This window comes from Aphis gossypii, chromosome 3 (assembly GCF_020184175.1).
Source record: "Aphis gossypii isolate Hap1 chromosome 3, ASM2018417v2, whole genome shotgun sequence".
Classification (NCBI taxonomy): Eukaryota; Metazoa; Arthropoda; class Insecta; order Hemiptera; family Aphididae; genus Aphis; species Aphis gossypii.
The window spans coordinates 14,802,278-14,825,553 of record NC_065532.1 but is presented as its reverse complement, the minus strand read 5'-3'; the positions used below and the strand labels follow the sequence as shown (position 1 = coordinate 14,825,553).

The window sequence follows — 23,276 nt, the reverse complement described above, 5'->3', positions numbered from 1 at the left end:
AGGAGTAGTTACTTTAAAACCATAATATTATGATCATAACATAAAATACAGTTACCGTGTCCTCGTTTAACCTGTATTGTAAACTACTTGTTCAACCAAATTAACATTGTTATTTTGTTTATGTGTTTGAATAGAAAAAAATACAGTATTATCCGCCGAATAGGGTAGCTTGGCATCCACGGACAAGTAAATTCCGTGGGCAATCTTCGAAATTTAAAATTTAAATTCAAACAAAAATGTTATAATTATACATATAGGTACATAGTATTATTAAAAAAAAATTAAATAATGTAATTTTAAATAGTATTCAAGGAAAATTAAATTAAAGCATGTTTTATTTTTATTTAAACATTCATATAATAATACGAAATTTTAAATTTTATAATTACTTTTTGTAATATTTGTATACATATATGTATGTAGATGATTCCGTGGAAGACTACTGATAATCGAAAGTACACTGTATATTATTATACATGTATGCACATTTTATGTGATATAGATGCCAGTTATGTTTTGGTCAATTATTATTGTAAGGAATTGAATATAAATATTTAATATTATTGTCGAATAAATAAATGATTTTAGAGTATGTTTAAATGTTTTTGAACCATTGGAGAAAATGCATCTCTAAGTTCAATTTTTTAAAAATTTGACTATTGATAGTATCGGTGTTTAAATTGTAAATTTAAAGTCCGCGTTTATTTTTTGTAAATATGACATAGACTATAGAGGATACTTAAAAAGTCATCTGGTTTATTTGTTAAGTTGTTTTACTGGTTGTTTATTGTTGAACGCGCGATCACCCAAAAATTAAACTGATATAACATATTAATTTTGTACGTATCCCACTATTCTAAATTTACTGATGATTGTGACTCGGATTTTAAAGCATAATAAGCAACTATAAGAGCACACTATTGTTTTAAAAAAGCAAAAAAAAGTCCTAGGCACTCCAGGACTGCTGTGGTAAAGCTATTGCACAGTAATTTTGTAGCTATATGTTTCACGTATTTATATAACTATTTATTTGTGTATGATATTAATTCAAGTTACACGTTTTAAGCGCGGCGACCGAAAAGAAAAAAAAATACTAAATTAATAAGAAGTTAACATAGTTTTTATTACATATTTTCATTTATTTTGTAGAATATAATTATATTTACAGTATACCTACTTGTAGGTTTGTAACGTGTTAATATAATAGAATGCAATTTGATGATGGTAATCAGTTCTATTTATTTCATTTTCAAAATATAGTCATGTACAACTACGTTTATGGGGACGATGATTCACGGATCCCTTACCTGATATTCGCAGTTATGGGACTCGATATCACCGTACATATTTGTGAATGTATCGGCAAAATACAGTAAAGGGATCGTGTAGTAAGTACCACGACCAGGCCGCTCGAAAAAGTGGTGTCGATGCGCAGGGTTGTTTGGAATGCGAGACCCTGGAAGACGTGCTCGGGGGGGATTTGATTACTTGGGGTTGGAACAGAACACGGCACCGACGCCGGGTGGTGACCAGTACCTGTCAGGACGGGTCCGCGAATGGCGTGTAGACCGACACGACGCGCGCGAGTCGCCGTACTTGTTGCGACCGGTCTCGTGTTCTGTGACGGACCGCGGAGGGCGCCCGCCAGTCTGGCGCCGGCCGAATCAGGAACAGAACACGGCACCGACGCCGTCGACCGCAGATAATAATAATAACAATAAGATCTTGTACGTCTTACGGTTTTCCGTTATAAAAAATATTTTTTCAGTCACCACGTCAGGCCCGCGATAAAAGCTACCTATGTAATAGCTTAAAAATATGTTTATTTTTAAAAAAAACCATGTCCAAATATTAACACGAACTAGTTACATAGAAATGAATGCGAAAATTTGAAAAATTATTATAAAAGAATAAACTACCATAATATATTGTATTTCCCTAGATTTGCAGTAGTGAAACTGACTCTATATTGTCAGACAAAATATTTTTATACGTAGAAAACGAACTCTACATCCACCAAAGTGATCGGTGCATACTTCATACAAAAGGTTTCAAATTACAACACGTCAACACTAATAGTCTGCGTTCTAGGTTTTTACGTTTCTTATTAATTCGATTTTTTATTATTACTATGGTACAAACGTATAATAATTCTACAGCTGAAATAACTGAAAAAGCAACAAAAAAAAAAAATGTTAAATAAAAAAAAAGCAAAAATAATTTGGTTTATTTTGGAATCAGAATGACGTGAAACTAATTTATGTATAAAAATTAGATTTATATCTCATATATAAAAAAGAAGCATATGCTTTAAAATCCAATAGCCCTACTGATGATCAATATTTAAAAGTATTTCATTATTTTCTATAAACGAGTATTAAAATAGACCATGATTTCTATCTTCCAATACCACACAAACTTATTAGTTATTATAATATTAATTGTTTGATTTTTAAAATGCATCCCCTTGAATGGTCACTCGGAAAATTAATGAACGCAATAGAACAAAATTACAGTCCACTAAGAATCAAGAGCTCGTCGGCACAATCCGCTCACCTCACGTTGTCTCTGTAATCGCATAAAATATAAATATATTTCTTAATCTATAATATAGTAAACTGTTGACTGGGTTGTGGGAACTGTAATGTATAATCTATATAATTCATAAAATTCATAATGTATAAATAGTTGGTTTTATAAATTATTTTCGATTGAATTATACGCATGTTGTTGATTAATCTAAATTAAATTGTATAGTTTTATTTCGTTCACAAAGATTTGGTTATATTTATTATTTACTCTAATTGATTGTAGATTCGGTCTAGTAGTTGAGTAGTAGTCAGTATAGTTGTCCCAGAACGCAGTATTTTTTCATATCACTTAGATTTAAATATTTATATTATGAGTAACCAAAATATAAATAGATTTTTGTTAGTATTTTTATAAAATTATTTTAAGTAGGTAAATCAATTATTCGTACGTAATACTTGTGTACACTATTGCTAAATAAAATATAATTTTATAATTTTGTATTCAATATTTAAATATTTTGTGTTAATATTGAAGAAGTTTGTGTCATCTGTACATTATGATTAGGTATTATAATGGGTATAATAAAACATTTGTTTGTAAACTAAAAATCAATTCTATTACATAATGTTGTTCACATCGCTTATAGTAATGGTAACACAGTTTTCGATATATGATTAATAGATTACTTATATATAATATATATATAATATGTAGTACAAAAGTATAAAAATAAGCAAAAAAAAGTATAAAGGTTTTTGATGAATATAAAGCAATATTGTAATAACACTCCTTACAAGTAGTTATTCATGAGTATGATATTGTAATATGTTATTGATGCATAATTTAATAACATTTGCAAAAAGATGATCATTACAAATAATTCATTTTATATACATAATTTAATACGTAGATAACGATTAGGTGAATTTTTAAATTATTCTCTTCTATATAGTATTTAGATTATTATTTATAATATAATTGACTTTAAATAAGCGAAACAAGCTATTGTGATATTAATAATGTTCAATAATAAAAATAATATAAAAAAATTTAACACTAAGTAATAAATTTGATAGTAAAACTAAATTATGGCAATTTTGAGCTTAGGTCATCATTTTCTATACGGTGGCAAGTATTCTCTGTCTGGTACTGGTGGCTTATTGTAAGAGTTTACAAACTGCGCATCAGATATGGTTGATCCTGGGTATGATGCAGGAGTCGGCGATACACCTGATAAAGTTGAGCTTGGACCATACGATCCCACAGTACTTCCTTGACTGGGGTAAGGTGTTGTTCCTGTACTTCCAAATGGACCTTGAGAACTTGGTCGACCGTTATTGTTCACACCGGTAGATGGGTATGATGGTGTAGATTGTGCACCTGGGTAGCTACTTGGACGTTGGCTCGGGAATACCGCACCTGTCTGAGATGGATAGTTGGCTGATGGCCCTTGAGAACCAGATTGTCCTGGGTAGTTGGCAGTTGGACCTTGAGGACCATATTGTCCTGGGTAGTTGGCAGTTGGACCTTGTGGACCTGATTGACCTGGGTAATTCGCAGATGGACCTTGAGGACCCGATTGACCTGGGTAGTTAGCTGTTGGACCCTGAGGGCCATATTGTCCTGGGTAGTTGGCAGTTGGACCTTGAGGGCCAGACTGTCCTGGGTAGTTGGCAGTTGGACCTTGAGGGCCAGACTGTCCTGGGTAGTTGGCAGTTGGACCTTGAGGGCCAGACTGTCCTGGGTAGTTGGCAGTTGGACCTTGTGATCCTATTTGTCCTGGGTAGTTGGATGATGGACCTTGAGAACCAGACTGTCCTGGGTAGTTGGCTGTTGGACCCTGGGGACCAGTTTGACCTGGATAATTAGCGGTTGGTCCTTGTGGTCCTGACTGTCCTGGATAGTTTGCAACTGGACCTTGTGGGCCAGATTGTCCTGGATAGTTAGCGGTTGGTCCCTGTGGTCCTAACTGTCCTGGGTAGTTTGCAACTGGACCTTGTGGACCAGACTGTCCTGGATAGTTAGCGGTCGGTCCTTGTGGTCCTGACTGTCCTGGGTAGTTTGCAACTGGACCTTGTGGACCAGAAATTGCTGGGAAGTTAGCAATTGGTCCTTGAGGACCAGATTGTCCTGGATAGTTGGCGGTTGGTCCTTGTGGTCCTGACTGTCCTGGGTAGTTTGCAACTGGACCTTGTGGACCAGAAATTGCTGGGAAGTTACCGATTGGTCCATTTGGACCAACTTGACCAGGGTAATTAGCGATAGGTCCTTGTGGACCTGATTGTCCCGGAGAACCTACTTTTGAATAGTCATAAATGTTAGCGTTCAAGCCATATAGACTTTCAGCAGTTGAACAATCAAACTGGTTCCACCAGACACATACAAAGTGCTGTTGATGGAATATTGTTCCGTTAGGACATAAGAAATCGTATTTAATATCATTAGAACATATATGGAATACTTGACATCTGGTTTCGGTGTCAGCATAGTATCCTGGTAATCTTTGGTTACAAGTAAATGAAGTATTTGGTATTTCGGATAGTATTGGGTAGTCTGTACCTGGCTCTCCGGGTATAGCAGAGAAGTCTCCACCTTCGTAAGAACCATCATCGTTATTTCCAGCTGGCGAGTTACCAGATCCAAAACCATTTCCAAAACTAGTAGGTCCTTGATTACCACTGTTTCCGCCAAAGAAACTGCTGGGTCCTTGTGCACCGGCACTTCCACCACCTACACTGCTAGGTCCTTGACTACCAGCGTTTCCGCCAAAGAAACTGCTAGGTCCTTGACTACCAGCGTTTCCACCAAAGAAACTGCTAGGTCCTTGCGCGCCAGCACTTCCACCACCCACACTGCTAGGTCCACCAATTCCAGTACCTCCATAACTTGGCTTGGATCCAATGTTACCACTGCCAAAACCGTTTGGTCCTTGTGTACCAACACTACCAATGTTGTTATTTCCATAATTGCCTAAACATAAATTACACGATGTAAACATAAAACAATTTATAATTTTTTTTTTTATAATAATATTTACCAGGTGAACTACCTATACCAAAACCACTTGATCCTGGGTTGCTTCCAAAACCTGTTCCTTGTACAGAACCACTACTACCACCATAACCCGGAGCATTACCACTTCCAAATCCAGTAGTTCCTACATTGTTTCCACTACCATAACTACCAGGGGCATTACCACTTCCAAATCCAGTGTTTCCTACATTATTACCACTTCCATAACTTCCAGGGGCATTGCCACTTCCAAATCCAGTAGTTCCAACATTGTTTCCACTTCCATAACTACCAGGTGCACTTCCACTTCCAAATCCAGTGCTTCCTACACTGTTACCACTGCCATAACTACCAGGGGCACTTCCACTTCCAAATCCAGTGGTTCCTACACTGTTTCCACTTCCATAACTACCAGGGGCATTACCACTTCCAAATCCAGTAGTTCCTACACTGTTTCCACTTCCATAACTACCAGGGGCATTACCACTTCCAAATCCAGTAGTTCCAACATTGTTACCACTTCCATAACTACCAGGTGCACTTCCACTTCCAAAACCAGTTGAACTTGGTGTTCCGGAACTTCCACCAAATCCACTTGGTCTTGAGCTTCCAGATCCAAAACCAGATCCTGATCCAACACCATATCCATTACCACTTTGGGGAACTCCTAAGCTTTCTGATCCACTTGGACCATAGCTTGGTCTCGTGTTTGCTCCAGAAGAACCATCACCAGATGAGCCATAGCCAGGCGATGAACCAGAACCAGTAGGAAAGTTTCCAGGTCGTTGTGCGGTTGAACTAGGGAAGTTGGCAGTAGTGAAATCTTGGGGTGCAGATGTAGGATAGGCTGTTTGGCCACCATATCCACCAGTAAAACTGGGTGTACCAGTAGGTCCAGTAGAACCAAATTGGTCAGCCTGAGTTGGGTATGATGAAACTGTTGTAGGGAATGAAGTAGGATAACTAGTGCCTGATGGCTTAGCTATTAATCCATCGTTTCCGTATGGTCTTGACGTAGTAGGACCATTTAAGGGATTTGATGGTTTGTTGTAATTGTAACCACTTTGAGCCTAAAATCGATAATGAAATGTATTAAACAATGATAGTTGTATAATATAACAAACGTTTATGAAATACTTACCGATGCATAATGGGATAGTGCAAAGAGAGTGCCTGAAACATGTTAAATAAATAATTATTACACAAATAATGTATTACGTATACTTAATCATAATAATATACAAATAATTATTTACGCAATTTTGTGAACTACTTAGAAATAAAAGAAAATAAAGTATTTTATAATGTAATTAGATATCTGATTAAAGAGTTTAACCTTGTTAAGGTTTAAGGTTTTTTTTAAATATTATGTCACTTAAATTATAGAATCTATTGTTAACATCAGTGACTATAACTCCACCAATTTTAATTTGTAAAAATCGAGCATTACCTTTTTAACACGTGACCTGATTCCCTACATATATTTAAGAATTTTCTCACGAAAATAAGAACAATTATGCAATAAACTTTATTAGCATGTTGTAAATATTAACTACTTGCAAGATATTATTTGATGTAAAAACCTACAAGCTATTACCCACTTGTAGGTAATTAAAACACCAGCATTCTTTTTATATTTGAAATACGTTTTAGGAATTTTTAAAAGAAGAAGTACATAATATACTGAAATACGAATATTTCTTAACACTTAAAAAGCAATTTTATGTAGGTATGTAGTATATATAATTTGAACTCAATAACTTTCCCGTATGAGCAAAAATTAATTATTATTGAATGTATAGGTACCTAATATTCTAAGTTATTTTTGATTTGAATCAATATATTTAATATTTTTGATTAAATTAAAATGAATACAGTATTAGTTTAATCTAAACAAGTATTGAACATTATTTTAATTTGTTGAATCGATACTCAAAATTGAATCTAATAATAATAATATTTATGATTTATATAGTATGATATTAAAATACTTATAAATTGTAGCTAATCGTAACTTATGAAAGCATCAAGCAGAAATATTTACCGCAAAAATATAGATAGGTTACACTTTAAATAATTTTATCGTGGATATAGTGGATATAGAAGTTCTTAATATTTTTAAACAAAAACATAGACTATTCTTGTATATTAATTATTAAACAATTTAGTTTTATAACTCTTAACATAAACAAACACTGCAGAATAGCTGTCTACTATTATTAAAATATTCTATGTATTGCTGTCACGCCTAGTTTGGTCGTAAAATGCATTTTATGGACGATATATAAACTATTTAAACGAAATATTACGCGCTAATGTACATTTTTTCAATAAAATTATACTACGACGTTTGCGATACAATCTTTTTTGTCGGGGCTTACACCTCGTTGGCCACCAGGCTGTGACTTCCTTATAGTTTGGCGGTGTGACCCGTCATGTGGAACAATTAATCTACTCGGACGATACGATATTATTTTATTGTTGTGTAGTTTTAACAATAAGGCGAACGAAATGTTTAAATATTGTTATTGCACGGAAAACCATTTGTTTAAGACCGTTTTGCAAGGCTCGGCCATTTTGGTTTGCCGGATTCGGACAAATTGAGCAACGGAGCCGCCAGCCGAGAAGACGGAGCGGTCGTCTCGTTCATCATCTCGCACGGTCACGACTTCATGCACGAGCTCTATTCGCACACTACAGTCGCCGTCGTGTTTTCTTTTGAAAACCTGGATGAAATATAACAGTCGATATGTGTACCGTCTTTGCCGGAGAGAAGAGATGTAATATATTAACATTTTATTATTATTATTATTTTTTTTTTTTAAAAGATTCCCATTGTGGGTTGTGAAACGATTTTTGAAAGTTCACAAATCGCCGGAGTAGCGGGAAAAAGAATAAAATTCATTCCCAAATGACACTTATCCCACGAAGTCGGTACGACACGTATTCGGGATGGGAATCTACGATAACCCCTCTAGGTCGTTTAATGCCAATTACGGCGTTTCATTGCGAAAATCGTCTGCAAACGAATTGGCACACTCGTCTATTATTATTGCCACGGGATCTTATCGTAAAATGTTATTATAAACATAACTTGTGTTCGACATGCATTCGACAACTAATCTAATATCACGAACGCAATTACGATGTGTACTATCGAAATTTTACGAAAAAAAAGAACATTGAGTAGCAATTCATATTATACTTCGATAGCGTATGTATATACATTATACACTATACTTATAATTGTAATAGAAACCAATAGAATTCGTGATGCTATCAATTTAATACACACAAATCCTGCACGCATATCATCGATGCAGCTATATTATATACATATACAATTATATAATTGTGGCTATATAGAAGAACTCCGATCAAATCGATCACATAGTCAATTAATCATAATCATGGTTAGCGCGTGTTATACTATTGGATTTACTTACACAGCAACCGCAAGAAAGACGTATTCATGATGATTGGCACACCAGCACCTAAACACACAAAAAAAAATTCAAACTGTATTAACATTTAAAATAATATTGTGTATTATACTATAATGATATTATGATATAGGTGGGTGCAGTGTAAAATATTATAACAACTGGGCAGCGCATTTAACGACGTCAGGTACATTATAAATTATTGTTTGCTGCAGCCGATTTCGTGCAGATTTGACGTGTCCATGATGGTATACGTTTTGGCGATACAACTGCATAATGGTGCAACAACAATAGGTACATGCGCCTCATTAGTGATCGCGCTCGTCTGGATCGAAATCGCCTAATGGACGAAATTTCCGGCGCTGCAGAACTAAGTTTATAAATTTTTAATGCCCGTCGACACGTCCTTCAGGTCATCGGTTCCGACCGACTCTGTGTCAAATCGAAATGCGCTGCACGCACAATAAATGTATATATATATTATGTAGGTAAGTAAAACACATAACGCGGTGTGTAGTCATATATATATATGCCTATTTAATAATCGTCACCCTCCGGTCTGGTCAATGTCCCTATAACGCGATAATTACAGTGTTCCATTAAGTCACTGCTCGGCGGGCATAGAACGAAGGCGATGCCGCGGTGTTCATTCCGGTATAAAATGCGCACGCAAAGTTCAAGATCAGAAGCGTGTGACCGTGTAAGGTCTACGAGATCGTTGTCAAACTAGGAAAATCCGGCGGCGACCATTCCCGTTTTAAATTTTTCGCTCACCTTCGGTCAAGAAAAGAAACAGTATATAGTACCCACCTAATGGGCCGAATTTAATGATCTATACGCCACCGTCGCGTATCAAATTCATTGTTTTTTTGAATTTGCGCGGCTAATGTGTTTTTTACCCTTGTTTTACGGCCCGCAGGCAGCAACTTTATAATAATATAATAACAAGTCGTCTGTACCGATCCAATCGGGTCGAGGAGTTCATATAATATATTATTATAACTTATAAGTTATACGGTCGCAACATAATATTATAATACAGTGGTCGATCGTTATATTGTTCGTGTCACGTACCTACTGCAGTTGTGGAGGGCTACCGATGAATCGATACTGAAATAAACGAGCATAAATCGATAGCGTCGTCTCAACAATCTATTATATTATATTATGATTATTATGTAAACGGTGCGGTGATATTGAACGACGAATGATGATATTATAGTAATAGCGGGTGTATTGTGGTTTACCGTTGATATTTCCATATTATGGTGTTCTACTGTTCTCATGCATGAACGCGTTATTCTCTCAATGTTTGGTAGAAAAAAATAATTAGTTGCAAATATCAAATAGATAGGAACTCTTTGGAAATTTTTGAAATACTTTGTCAACAAATTTTACTAATTTTTAAAAAAATTAAAAAAAAATTGATATTGGTACAACTCGGTGTATAACTATAATATTATTTTAGGTGTTCATTCGAATCCCGAGAACAAACCGGATCGGTCGATTCGGACGTTCGTCGTCATTTCGTAACCGCCCTACATAACCTTTACGAGTATATACTGCAATATAATATATAGGTACGCGTTATTGTTACTGTGAAATATGTACCTATGTAAATATAAATTTGAGCAAAGCGTTTTGCGCGAGAATCACGTAACACACGTTTCCGAACGATTGTTCACCGCCGTTATTATTGTAACACGCCGCTGTGTTTCTTCTCACACTCGAAAAACTGTTCCAATTTCGGATGTGACCCAGCAAACGGTTTGAAAACGCGGCGATGATGATATTTTGCAACCGATTAATGTCAGTTAATTATACGATTTACTGGTAAGCGCCGGTGACCGCACAATAGTATTATATACCTACCCGTGTATATCGTGTATCTATAAGGCTATATATACAACAATATGACGTCTGACGTTTGTTTTATTATTATTTACAATATTATGTTTTATAATGGGAACGAACACGGACCTGCCACATGCGCACAATAGCATAATATTACTATTGCGTACCATAATATATTTGCGTACCGAGTCACAATAATTAAAAACGAATTTCGACAAATGTAGGTATGTATAATAATATGATATTTATGTCTTATGATATTATAAGCCACCTGTCGTGCGTAGGTCTTGCGCATTATACCTGCGACAGTTGTTGGTCCGTCGTCCGTCGAACCTCTCAATTTCGCTCTCTCGACATTGTTTCCTCGGACAGCGTATATTGATGATAATGATCGATGCTAACGAAATGGGATTGAAAATTCGATACCACACCGTGACATTAATTGATAATTACTCGTCTTACAATTGGCTATCGTCCTATTTCATAACGGTAGGTAATTCATTTAAATTGATAAATTACCTATCAAAATTGTTTTAATAGTGTTTTATTAAAAAAAGAATGCCTCAAATCAAATTATAATTTTATTTTCTCTCTGTTATGTTTACAAAAATAACTTGAAGGTATTCGAATACGATTGAAGCACAATTATACGAATTGTTTTCTATATGGCTATATAGTACCAATATTATAGGTTAAGACAATTGCATTTCAACTATCTCAAATCACGGCTATTGCCTTTTGAAATCATTTTTAAAAGTAAAGCTAATACTTATAATGTGATTTTGTTTTATATTCTTTAAGAAAACTAAAATGAAACATTAATTAAAAAAAAATGTTTTAATGATTTTAGTGTAATTAAGAAATAATTATAAGTTGCTACGTCTACGTCCTTCGTTATACATAAATATATAACTTAAAACCAGACATAAAATGTCTGGATATTAATTTGTCTGACTTAAGTATATATAATAAATATATGTGTGTGTGTCGGGCATTGGTTAATTGTTTTTAAATTACATTTTTATCAAAAACAATACTTTTTTTATTAAATTTATTTTACTGAAAAATAGCTGATATTTTAATTACAATGATAATTAATCTATTAAACCATTTTTTTTTAATTATTTAATTCAATGTTTTAAGTTTATTAACAAAAATTTTCGTTTATTAAATCAAACTGTTGTACGTATAATATTCTGTTTATAATAAATGAGAGATATTTTACTATGGTATAATATTTGAAACGGAATTATCATAATAGTTCGAAAAAATAAATATAAAAATAAAAGCAAACGCGCGGTGTTCGAGTGTGCAAGTAAAATCATACGTTAACATAAACTGTACGGTATACCGCGAATAACCATATAAGATTTATTTAATAATATATATTATACGATATTTCGTAGAACGTTCGTTCGGTACCGAAAAGGCTACTAACATTATACGTCTACGCAGGTGTATAATAAATATAGTAATAATACAATATTATAATATATATTTACTGGATTTCTCGGAAAGTGAGCTTGGACATCATATAATAATATAAATATATACCTTTCGCGCTGCACACACATTATGAGTTAAACGTATACGGTGTACATAATATACCTATACACAAGTGCACGATATAGGTACGTGGAAAACGTTACGATATCGATTCGCGATCGCAGACGAATGTGAAATGCTCGAGCGAACGGTACAGTGAAAAACGATGCAATTAAAACGGCGGCAATAATGAGCGAATATCTCGACGCGAGTGATATCACAACGATATCCGTGTTTTATCCGGCGCGTGTGAGTATAATAATATTATACGAATTCTGACTCTTACCTTTATTTGGCCGACGATCGGATAGAATTGTCGGTGCCTGCGGGCGAACACACTGCAGCGGACGACGCGAGTACACAAACCGCGATTTAAATCCGCAGACGAATGACACTCTATATTATTATTATAAGTACTGTATGCGAACACACTCGAAGACTTAGACGCACGACGCCGAGTCGTACGAATATATTGTTGTATTATTTTTAATGTGTAAAATAAAAATAATAAACCGTACGCGGCGGTGTGACGAGAGCTGCAAATGTGGTGTGCGTCCCTGTTGGTGCGACGAGCGGGTCGACTGTGAATGTTCGTTTCGGGAGCACGCGATTATTTATAGGCCCGCGACCAAAGCTTGGGCCGCCGACCGTGGGGGCGAAACACGTCATCCGCCGCCGTCGCCGGCACGCCGCAGTGGGGTCCGGATCCCCCCGACGCCGCGTATAGATGAGAGCACTTTCACGAAGAGGACGTCCCCGCGGCGGCGTCTCGTCACGAGGTCGCGTCCGTCTGGTGCGTGCGTCGTATGGGTACTCGCGCCGCCGCCGCCGCCGTCGTCGTCGCGTTATCGCCCCGACTCGTACCCCGTACGACCAGCACTTATGCGCCCGTCGCCTCTGGAAAACGACGGTCGTCGCGTACACGCCAACAGCGCGTGCAGTATAACATCGCGATCGTTATAATATTTTATTATCACAACAGTTTAATAATATGTATAATACGTAGGTAATAATAATATTTTGTTGTGTTCTCGTCACACTCGCTTGCCGTCTCCGAGATCGATCGGTCGCCGAGCACAGACGATCACGGCCGCGCGGACCGATACGTTTGACGTATCGCTCATATTGTTAATTCAGAAAGCGGATTTTTAAAACATTTCTTTTACTCGATTTTAAAACGTTAAATTTCGGAGAAAAAAAATAAAGTTTTTATTATTTTTTTATCGTTATCGTTATCGTTTTTTTTTTTTTACAAGTTTTTTACTCTTTTGAATGACAAAATAAATTTTCGATTTCATATTTCTATAAGTAGAATATTATTTTCTGGATTGTTTCTATTCTTAAAAATCAAATTATTTTAGACAAACGGTTATTCTATATAGTTATAACGTAAAATTAGGTATTTAAAGTTTAGACGAGAGCATTATTATAGTATGAACTATGAATCAAGATTTTGTGTGGAGTACCATCCCATTGTATTATAAACTTTAATACTCGTAAATTATAAATTACTTGTCCAAAATTCGATTTTCATTTGAGTGTTATCATTAAAAATAACGATATAAAAATAGTAAAGAAATATTTATATATATTTTTTAAAAATGTCTTATTTTACAACTATTTAAAATTAAATTTTATAAAAAAAAGTTTTTGAAATAATGACATGACATGTTAAATGGATCACCTGGTTTATACGTATAATACTATAATGTAATATTGTAGATTATTTTTAAATTTGTGCATCCCATTCTTATTTGTTAATTTAGAGTATAATTTTGTACAATATTGGTCAATTGACTTATGATAATATTATCATATAATGTGTGATTTTAACGTTTAACTTATCGGAAAAATGTGTGTATTATCTTATTTAGCATAGTAGTAACAAATAAAAACATATCAAATTTTTGACTTCACTGTTGCGTGTGAACACATTATATTAATATCTATTTTATAAATTTCATAACTACATAGTATAGGTAATTGTAATAGGTATAACTATGCTGCTATGTAGAGTGAGGTGACTTAATATTAAATATTATATTTATCGTTATTGTACTATTGAGATCTGAGATCTTGTCGAGTGGCTGTTTAAAATGTACCTACACTTTTCACTTATTTCAGACTCGACGTTTCGGTCATTTTTAAACTTGTATTCATTGAATTACTTAACTTATTTGTACTTTAATTAATTATTATAAATTATATTTTACTAATATCGTTTAAAATTCGATTTGTGTGTAATTATTGAAATTCTTAAAAAATAAACTATATGTTATTAAAAATATGCAATGTCATTTAAAAAAGTAAAATTTTAAAAATGTATAACACTATAAAATAAAGTTTTTTTTTCAAAAAATATGTTTAGTGACTACTATACTACTTTTTAAATTATGTAAAAAATTTCTAAAAATGTTAATACTTTTTGAGATGAATGTTTGTCTAAAAGAATCACTTACAGTAGCATATCAATAAAATTACGATAATAAATACCAGAAACCGGTGTTATCTTTATATAACAAAAAATAAAACGTATTTATACATTTTGTGATTATCATATTTATTTTGCTCTTACTCCAAATTATTCACTTAGTTTATATTTATTTAAAAATTGAAATATGTTTGTGTAATTAAAAATATTTATCAAACATTTTACTAAACTATATAACTTTTCAAATTTTATAAAAATTAATTATTGTTTGTAGAAAGTTAAAATTCAAACATTAATAAATCGATAAATTGTTCATAAACATGTTGAATCTTCGTCAAATCATTTGAATATATAAAATGATGTCTAAATACTTATTTAATATTTAAATAATAATTAGTATATTTATCATTGAAAAAGTTATAAGAATTCAAATAGTTATAAGTTATAACTAAGTAAGTACATAAGATGTAATATAAATATAATATACTATTTTATATTATTGATTGATTGATTTGACCTATAAATTAACTATTCAAATATGTACCTTTTGTTTAATGGCAATAATCAGTAACTATATAGATACTACTATATAGTCTGTAACGTTTAGAATGTTTACGAATTATGACTACAAAAGATGTGGAATATATTATAAATTTGGGGTCATTATCTCAGGTTTATGTATTTTTCTTTTTCAATCATTGATGTTTTTATCGAAAAAATATATTTTGTAGAAGGTATATAACATTTAGGGAAATATATGTATAATCTCATGTCTATACTTAAACAATAATTAATCTGATAATATTATATAAACATTAAGATTCAATTAGTTTACAACAAAAAAGGTCTTTGGGAAAATATTTTATAATCACATGAGACATCTCCAGACCTTGAACCAGGCTACTTGAGAAATGTTTTTTTATTTGTAAAATCGTATTACACATCAAAAAGTGGTACAGTGATATAACATATTATAATAGACATATGACAATGTATGGCAAGTAACAAAATTGAGACATATTTTAATACTAGCACGAATTGTGAGTCATTCAAAAATGTATTGATTTATTACAAATAGTTTTTAATTTATGGCCATAATATTATTAATATAACTTCAGTTGAAATACATTTTAGAACTATATTAAATGCAAAAAAAAAATGATTTTTTTAATGGTTCATTAGAAATTAATGGACCAATCATAGGCTATTAAATCAAGTTTAGTATGAACCATTAGCTTGATTCATTAAATGATAAGTGGTTATTCCTAAACCAATATTAATCAGTAAAGAATTCAATAGATATAGACATATAGTTTAAAATTTATATTAAAGCTGAATGATAATATAATACCTATTTTTATATTTTATTAAATAATCAATGAGCTTAATTCTATAAAGTACGTATACCAACAGATGTGAGTATAACTCAGTTGGTTTACGTATAAGCTCTTATTTTTAAATCTATTTTAAAATAATATATGGTTGTATTATGCTAAAATAAATATTATTAAAATATAATAAGTCGAAAATTAATTGATGTCTTATTCAATCCGTTATAATAGTATACAAAATAATATAAAAAATATTGAAAATCTTACAAATTATATTTACTAATTTTATAATAGTTTAAATTTCAATATTTTAAATAAATTAGGTAAATATTATATTATAAGGCTGTTTCATTTTAAGTATCTATATTCTATATATTATATATAATGCGTATTTCATGTAATCGGGTACTTTCATTAAATACATTTGAAATTTTAGAAATTTAGTGTATTCTTATTACTTACTAAATAATTAATTATCGTTCAAAATTGTACTCAAAAACATTTTATTGTATCGTATATACATTAAATCCAAATAAAGAATCTTTTCATTGGTGTAATAAGCAAAGCTTAGATTAGGTAGCAGTATTGCGATGCAATGTGTAAATACAATTTTTAAACAATAATAAATCTAACTTGTGTAATATTATTATCATAATGTTATTCGGAACCTTATATTCAAGACCTTGGTTAACGAACTCGTTAACTCATGTTATTTAATCTAACAAATAGTTGATGTCTAATTAAAAAATAAAATAAAACCATTTAAGAGTCAAGGGAATAACAATAAAAAATATTTCATTTCATTTCCACATTTTAACTGTACAATTATAACTACCAACTACGAATATTTTTATAACAAGCATATTTTATTAATAATAATTATTCCTGTAGAAGTAGAAAATTGGTAAAACGCTTTGCGTAAAAATATTTTGCGACCTCAATAACACTATATTTATCATATTAAATATTATATAGATTATACCTATAACAGAAAAAAAAACTCTTCGAAATCTCCCTTTGGATAAGACTATATTTTACTATTGATAGCTGCAAATACACAATGAGTATAATGAGTCATTACTAGTATTATATGAAACATTTCATATAATAAAATAAAATTATAAATCGTTGGTTTCCAATTAATATATTCAAATGTACTATATAAGTAACTTTTTCCAAATGTTACAGAAGTGCTTAACTCGTTGCTTGATTTTTTAGTTTGGTAAAAATTCAACCGTTCCAATAAAATTTATATTTTAAATAATTTTATACCCACAGTAAAATTTCAATTTTGGTTAAAATATTTATTTCGCTTTTTAATTAAACGCTTACAGTTATGCAAAATAAACTGAAAATATACACTGTGTTCTATATTTTTAATTACAGGTTCCTAGTCAAAAATTGGTATAATAGTATACATTTAGTCACAATTTATGCACATAGTTATTTATTATACCGTAACTAGGTATAACTTATAAGTAGGGTTCGGATTTTAAAGCAGATGCTCCTTTTTTTTATATAATATGAGAATATGAGATAGAAATCTAATTTTTATACATAAATTCGTTTCACGGCATTCTGATTCCAAATAAACCGATTTATTTTGGCATTTTTATGCAAATGCTTTTTTCAGTTATTTTAGTTGTAGAATTTTTATATTTTTATTACCTATGCTTCTATAGTGATAATAAAAAAATTGAATTAATAAGAAACGTAAAAACACTAAAAACCCAGAATGTGGACTAAATGTATATAATATATGTATTATATATAGGATTTATAATATATTGGATTATTATTGTTTTCGTTATCGACTTGTTTATTAAATGTATTAAATGTATAGATTGTCGATTTACATAATATTATAGCCTGCAGTACCTATACGGTCAGTATGCCTAAAACACCGATATCGATCGTTTAAAAATTTAAGATTTACTGTTGTAATTTGAAACCTCTTATGTATATAAGACATATTATGAAGTATGCACCGATCATTTCAATAGATGTAGGGATTTCGTTTTCTATGTTAAAGTTCTAAATAGAGTCAATTTCATTACTGCAAATCTAGGTAAATACGGGGTAGTAATTTTTTTTAATTTAAATTAATTTTTCATATTTTCTTATTCATTTTTAAAATTATTAATTTTTGGTTGTGCTTTTTTTTAAAAAATAAATTTACTTCTTTTTTACTTTTTTAAAACAATCTTGTGCTTTTTAGTTGCTTCTTGCTTATTATGCTTTAAAATTTGAGCCCTACTTATAAGTAATACGCTACAATGCTCCTTTTATTTGGAATATTTATCTCAATTTCGCCCGAAATTGTGGGTAAAAATAAATATGGGACTTAAAAAATTATATCTAACAAATAGATTGCATTAAACGATATAAACAAAAAAACAATATTGTTCTTAGATAAAAATAAGTTACTTAAATTTTTTTATTTTGTTTCCATAAGTAATAATGTATAATAAATTCTTCGACAAAAATTATGTTTTTAATTTAGGTAGTCTAAAAAAAAAAACGACATAATTGACGAAAATTATTTTATTCGATATATATATATTATATTTATGTTGAGTTATAAACTCTATATTATTTGGTATATAGGTATAAATAATTAATTTTAATTCACAAACTAACAAATTGTATTAAAACGTAATAAATCTACTGTATAATAATAAGATAAATAATTAACTAACTTACAAAAATGTATATAGTTACATATTATGTTCTAACATAATTACATATTAGATTCAATCTACTTGTAAGAAATTAATGCTGTTGGTTAATTAATAAGAACGCGTAAAGGTAATGAATATTTTAAACGCTTGGTACTTATCGTGTACAAATCAGCTGCTGAAAATAATATTATCATTTAATTAATTATATATTATGTACTTATTAACTTTCACAGTAATATTTAAATATTACAAATTCATCATCACTGACGAAAAATAAACATGTATACCTATAGTAGTGATTTATGTATTATTGATGAATTTATTTTTTAATTATATCTTGCCATGATGACACTATATTAATATGTACAACAGATACTTCTATAAATGATTGTTAAATCCGAATATTCAATTTATTCGAAAAAATACGGTATTTTTTTATTCAATTTAGAGTAGGTATCGTAAATAATATTTATTATCTATTACAAGATACAAATATGAAAAAAGTATGAAGTATGAATAGTATGATATTCATATGTGCGCATATATTATACACAAGTATAATAGTATATAATATACTTACGCTTTGTTTTATTAAAAACTTGTACTTTTAAAGACGTACTTGCTTACTTAATGTTTAGTAAATTACTAATTTAACCGAATACATCAAACATTATTTCGAGTAGTTGATTAAAATAAAAATAAAATATTCTAATAAACTTGAACGTAAATTAGTAGTATTTATACATTTTTATATCTGTAAAAATGTAAAATATCAAGAAATTACAGTAATCAATTAAAACAATAGTTTTGAAAACAAAGAGACATTATTATTAAATGCATAATAAACATATAATAATCGGACAATATTATTCAATGTTATATATGCGAAATCTCTATCATTTGAGCAATATAATATTGCGTAAAATATTAAGTCATCTTATTTTATTTTCCATTATTTCTATTTTTAATAGTAACGATCATACAAATAATGTATATAATTTGAGTTACAAATCAATTTAAATATTTAATAGATGATGTGTTCAAGTGTAGGTATCTACCTATATTATGTTTGTAACATGAAATATATTAATTTTAAGTTGTTGTTTAATCAAAACTTAAATGGTTAATAATATTTCCTTACGTAATGAACCATTATTTTGTAATTTAAATTATAAATTATAAATCATCAAAGCTCATTTAATATTTAAAAATATAATATAACTACTATCTAAAACAGCAGTATTAATAATTATATAATCTATAAATGTAAAATATTATTATAATATTGTACGTTTAAAGTTGTGACAGATGTTTCTAATAATACCTACCCAACGTATAAATAACATAAAATCTAATGCAACGGACAGATCATCTGATGATTAACTCGACCATGTACGTCTGATCCCGGATAAGATCATCACAATAAGATGATATATATTTTATTATACTTCATATTTATAAATACCCGCAATTTAGATACTTATATATAGCAATAAAATTATATAGGAATCTATAGGTAGGTATATTTTTTTTCCTTATAAAAACTGAATATAGGTACACTAAAATTGTCTGCAATTATGTACCCATATATGTATTCATTTAAACAATATAACCATTAACTACGGAAGTATATTGTTATATTCATTTTATTCGTAGGTATATTGTAAACTTATTATTTTTATATTACCTATATTAAACAGTTATTAAGTATAATTCTATAATATTGTTACAATAACCAAATTAATTAATGACCCGTTTAGTCCAATATAATAGTAATGTAGAATTTTAAATAATATGTACTTCGAAAATTTGATAAACTGAATTCGATAAATCAATTCTGTTTTATAAGAACCGGGTATTGGGATGCATATATAACTACGTAAGTGCATTGGTACATTGTACAATGTACATGTAGTTTGCTTACGTTTAAATCGTAATATTGTGTAGGTATATGCATTCATATATATTGTCACTTTATATCATGTTTATTTATAGTATAATTACGGATTAAACATATAATATGAAAAGTAAAAAGGATTATAGATATGATATCTTATTATCTAAAAAATACATCTCGCGATGGACCGTGTATACAGACAGACATATTATTCTATATGCATATATAATTCGTGTTATATTTGTGAATCCATTATTACGTTTTTTTTTTATATTAAGTAAAAATGTGAAAGTCAGATTAGCCGAATATCTACGCCACAAATTCGACTTTGAAGTAGGTACTATACGGCAAAAAAGCTAAAACAAAAATTGATCGTGTCATCAACTGCAATAGCATAATAAATCAGAAACATAGAAAACACATATCGCTGAAGCGCCGACCAGTCGACAACTATAATAATATAACACGACATAATATACGTATAACATATTGTTGTGTAACTCACTGAGTAGAGACGACTTATGTTATTATATTGGTGAACTTCTAAATGAAAAGATGTATTCTTTTTTTCTTAAACCGCTCGGCCGCTTGACCGTATAATGTCAAGTTAAATTACATCACATATGCAACGCATATTATATTATTTCGCCGGGACATCATCACTATATACCTACAGCACATATTGTAATATATTATTATGTGTATTAACTTATTTTTTTTTCTATACAAACGTGTTGACGTAATATTATTATTTTTTTTTATTGATATTCAAATACTGCAACGCGTCCGTAAGGTACACGGTAATCGAAAATAATTTCGAGATGTTCCTTTATATATTACTAATTTAGTTCACCGCTGTGGGTTTTTAAGTGCTATAGAAGTGTTTCCTAAAAAAAAAAAAAAAATCGTGACCGGTTCACTGTTGCAGTAGCACCGCCGATCGTATATACATATACTGCTACAGGTACCTGTTACCTATACGGTTATTTTTTTTTTTTTAATATAATAGAGAGGTAATAGCAATTGTAGTCACATTGAAATTGTTAAATTTCATCTATATTTACACACACACATACATAACGAATCTGTAACTATTTTTTTTACTATAGTTTGTTTATTTTACTCTTTTATCCACGTTCATATTCGAAATCCTTGAGGAATGGGCGGGTGGAGACGAGTAATTTAAAAATTATGTCATCTACTAGTGGGAGGAGTCGAACGGAATTTGTTTATTCGTAATGACGAGTCTTAAGGGCAAATCTCTTTCGAATGGTACACACAACGCGTTATTAAACAAATAATACCGTATTCAAATCGCATATGCCACCTGTACGAGGATAAACTAACAAAAAAATGTACACAGTGTATATGGTGTGCAGGGTGGTTGTGTAACAAGTAGATAAGTATATACATAATCTAAATAGATTCCTTTATAAGGTTTGGTTCACTCGGATGGACATTCAATATCGCATTCATAAATCGAGTCATCGTGTGATATTATATAATTTGTTATTTATACACTACAAAATAACTTCCGATCAGTGTTTAATGTTAAAACTATAAATATTTCTACTTTTTTTTTGTGTATTTATTCATAGATAATACAACTTTTGAGACGCTTTATAATAGAATTTATTTTTGACGATTTTAATATATTTTTCAAAAAGTTATAGCATCATATCAGCTATTTCTGACTTCCTAAAAACATAATTTGTTATCATAAATCAAATTAAACTATTTAAGTCATCATAAAACAAATATATTAATAGTTTACATAAAATTGAATATACGTATTATTCATAATATTTAAAATCATTATTTGAAAGCTTTATAAACGCAAAAATATCATAGAAATAAATTTTTATATCTCAAAAAATTCTTAGAGACGGTGAATTTTTTTTCAAAAATGGCATAAACACAACAACTATTTACAAGAAAATTCCTATTATAGTAAGTGGAATATAATATTATATTATGTGTGCGATACCACGGCGGTGACGTTATAATCGAGGCGGTCTCTAATTATCGATGGGCGTATAATCACACACAACATACGGTTATTTATACATTCCCACCAATAGTGATAGTCAAATTAGAGAGTTAAATGTGTTACCAACACTGAGCAGTGAACACCTATAATATAGTATTTAATGATATTCTACAACAAGTAAATTAATGGTTTTACACAACTTACTACATTATATTATACAAATTTTGTAAAGTACATCATACCTATTATACTAACATTGTATAATAGTACATATTTATTATATTTTAAAATATATTTTTTTAAAGTGCATTACTAGTTACAACTAGGTATAACAATAAATTTACAAGTGTAATATCTTAAGTGCAATTTTATTAATAAAATTTTCAATTACTTTGATAATAATTATGATTAATATTAGTAAAGGTCTTCGAAAGAATATTTGGTATTTTACATTTCTGTTTTTTTTTTATGAGCTAAATATATCTTAAGGAATATACTTAAAAACTATTCTGCGTTGCGATTTGAAACTTTTTTCATTAAAAATAATAAATTAATAAATC

General features: G+C 30.6%; 1 protein-coding gene across 7 annotated transcripts; it reads right to left on the bottom strand.

Moving 5' to 3' along the window:
- Window positions 1–3,121: 3,121 nt before the first annotated feature.
- Window positions 3,122–12,982, bottom strand: LOC114127802 (spidroin-2-like). Of its 7 annotated transcripts, XM_050202925.1 has the most exons (7): window positions 12,673–12,982; window positions 8,991–9,038; window positions 6,686–6,717; window positions 5,570–6,614; window positions 4,723–5,502; window positions 4,528–4,605; window positions 3,122–4,449 (listed from the first exon to the last, which is right to left on the bottom strand). In XM_050202925.1, exons 2-7 carry the CDS (start codon window positions 9,016–9,018, stop codon window positions 3,644–3,646), a joined length of 2,769 nt encoding a protein of 922 aa, XP_050058882.1. In that variant the 5' UTR covers window positions 9,019–9,038; window positions 12,673–12,982; the 3' UTR covers window positions 3,122–3,643. The 7 variants fall into 7 exon arrangements, with proteins under 7 accessions (XP_050058882.1, XP_027847932.2, XP_050058880.1 ...); XM_027992131.2 differs by having other exon boundaries at window positions 3,122–4,254; window positions 4,294–5,502; XM_050202923.1 differs by having other exon boundaries at window positions 3,122–4,215; window positions 4,294–5,502.
- Between the last annotated feature and the right edge of the window lie 10,294 nt (window positions 12,983–23,276).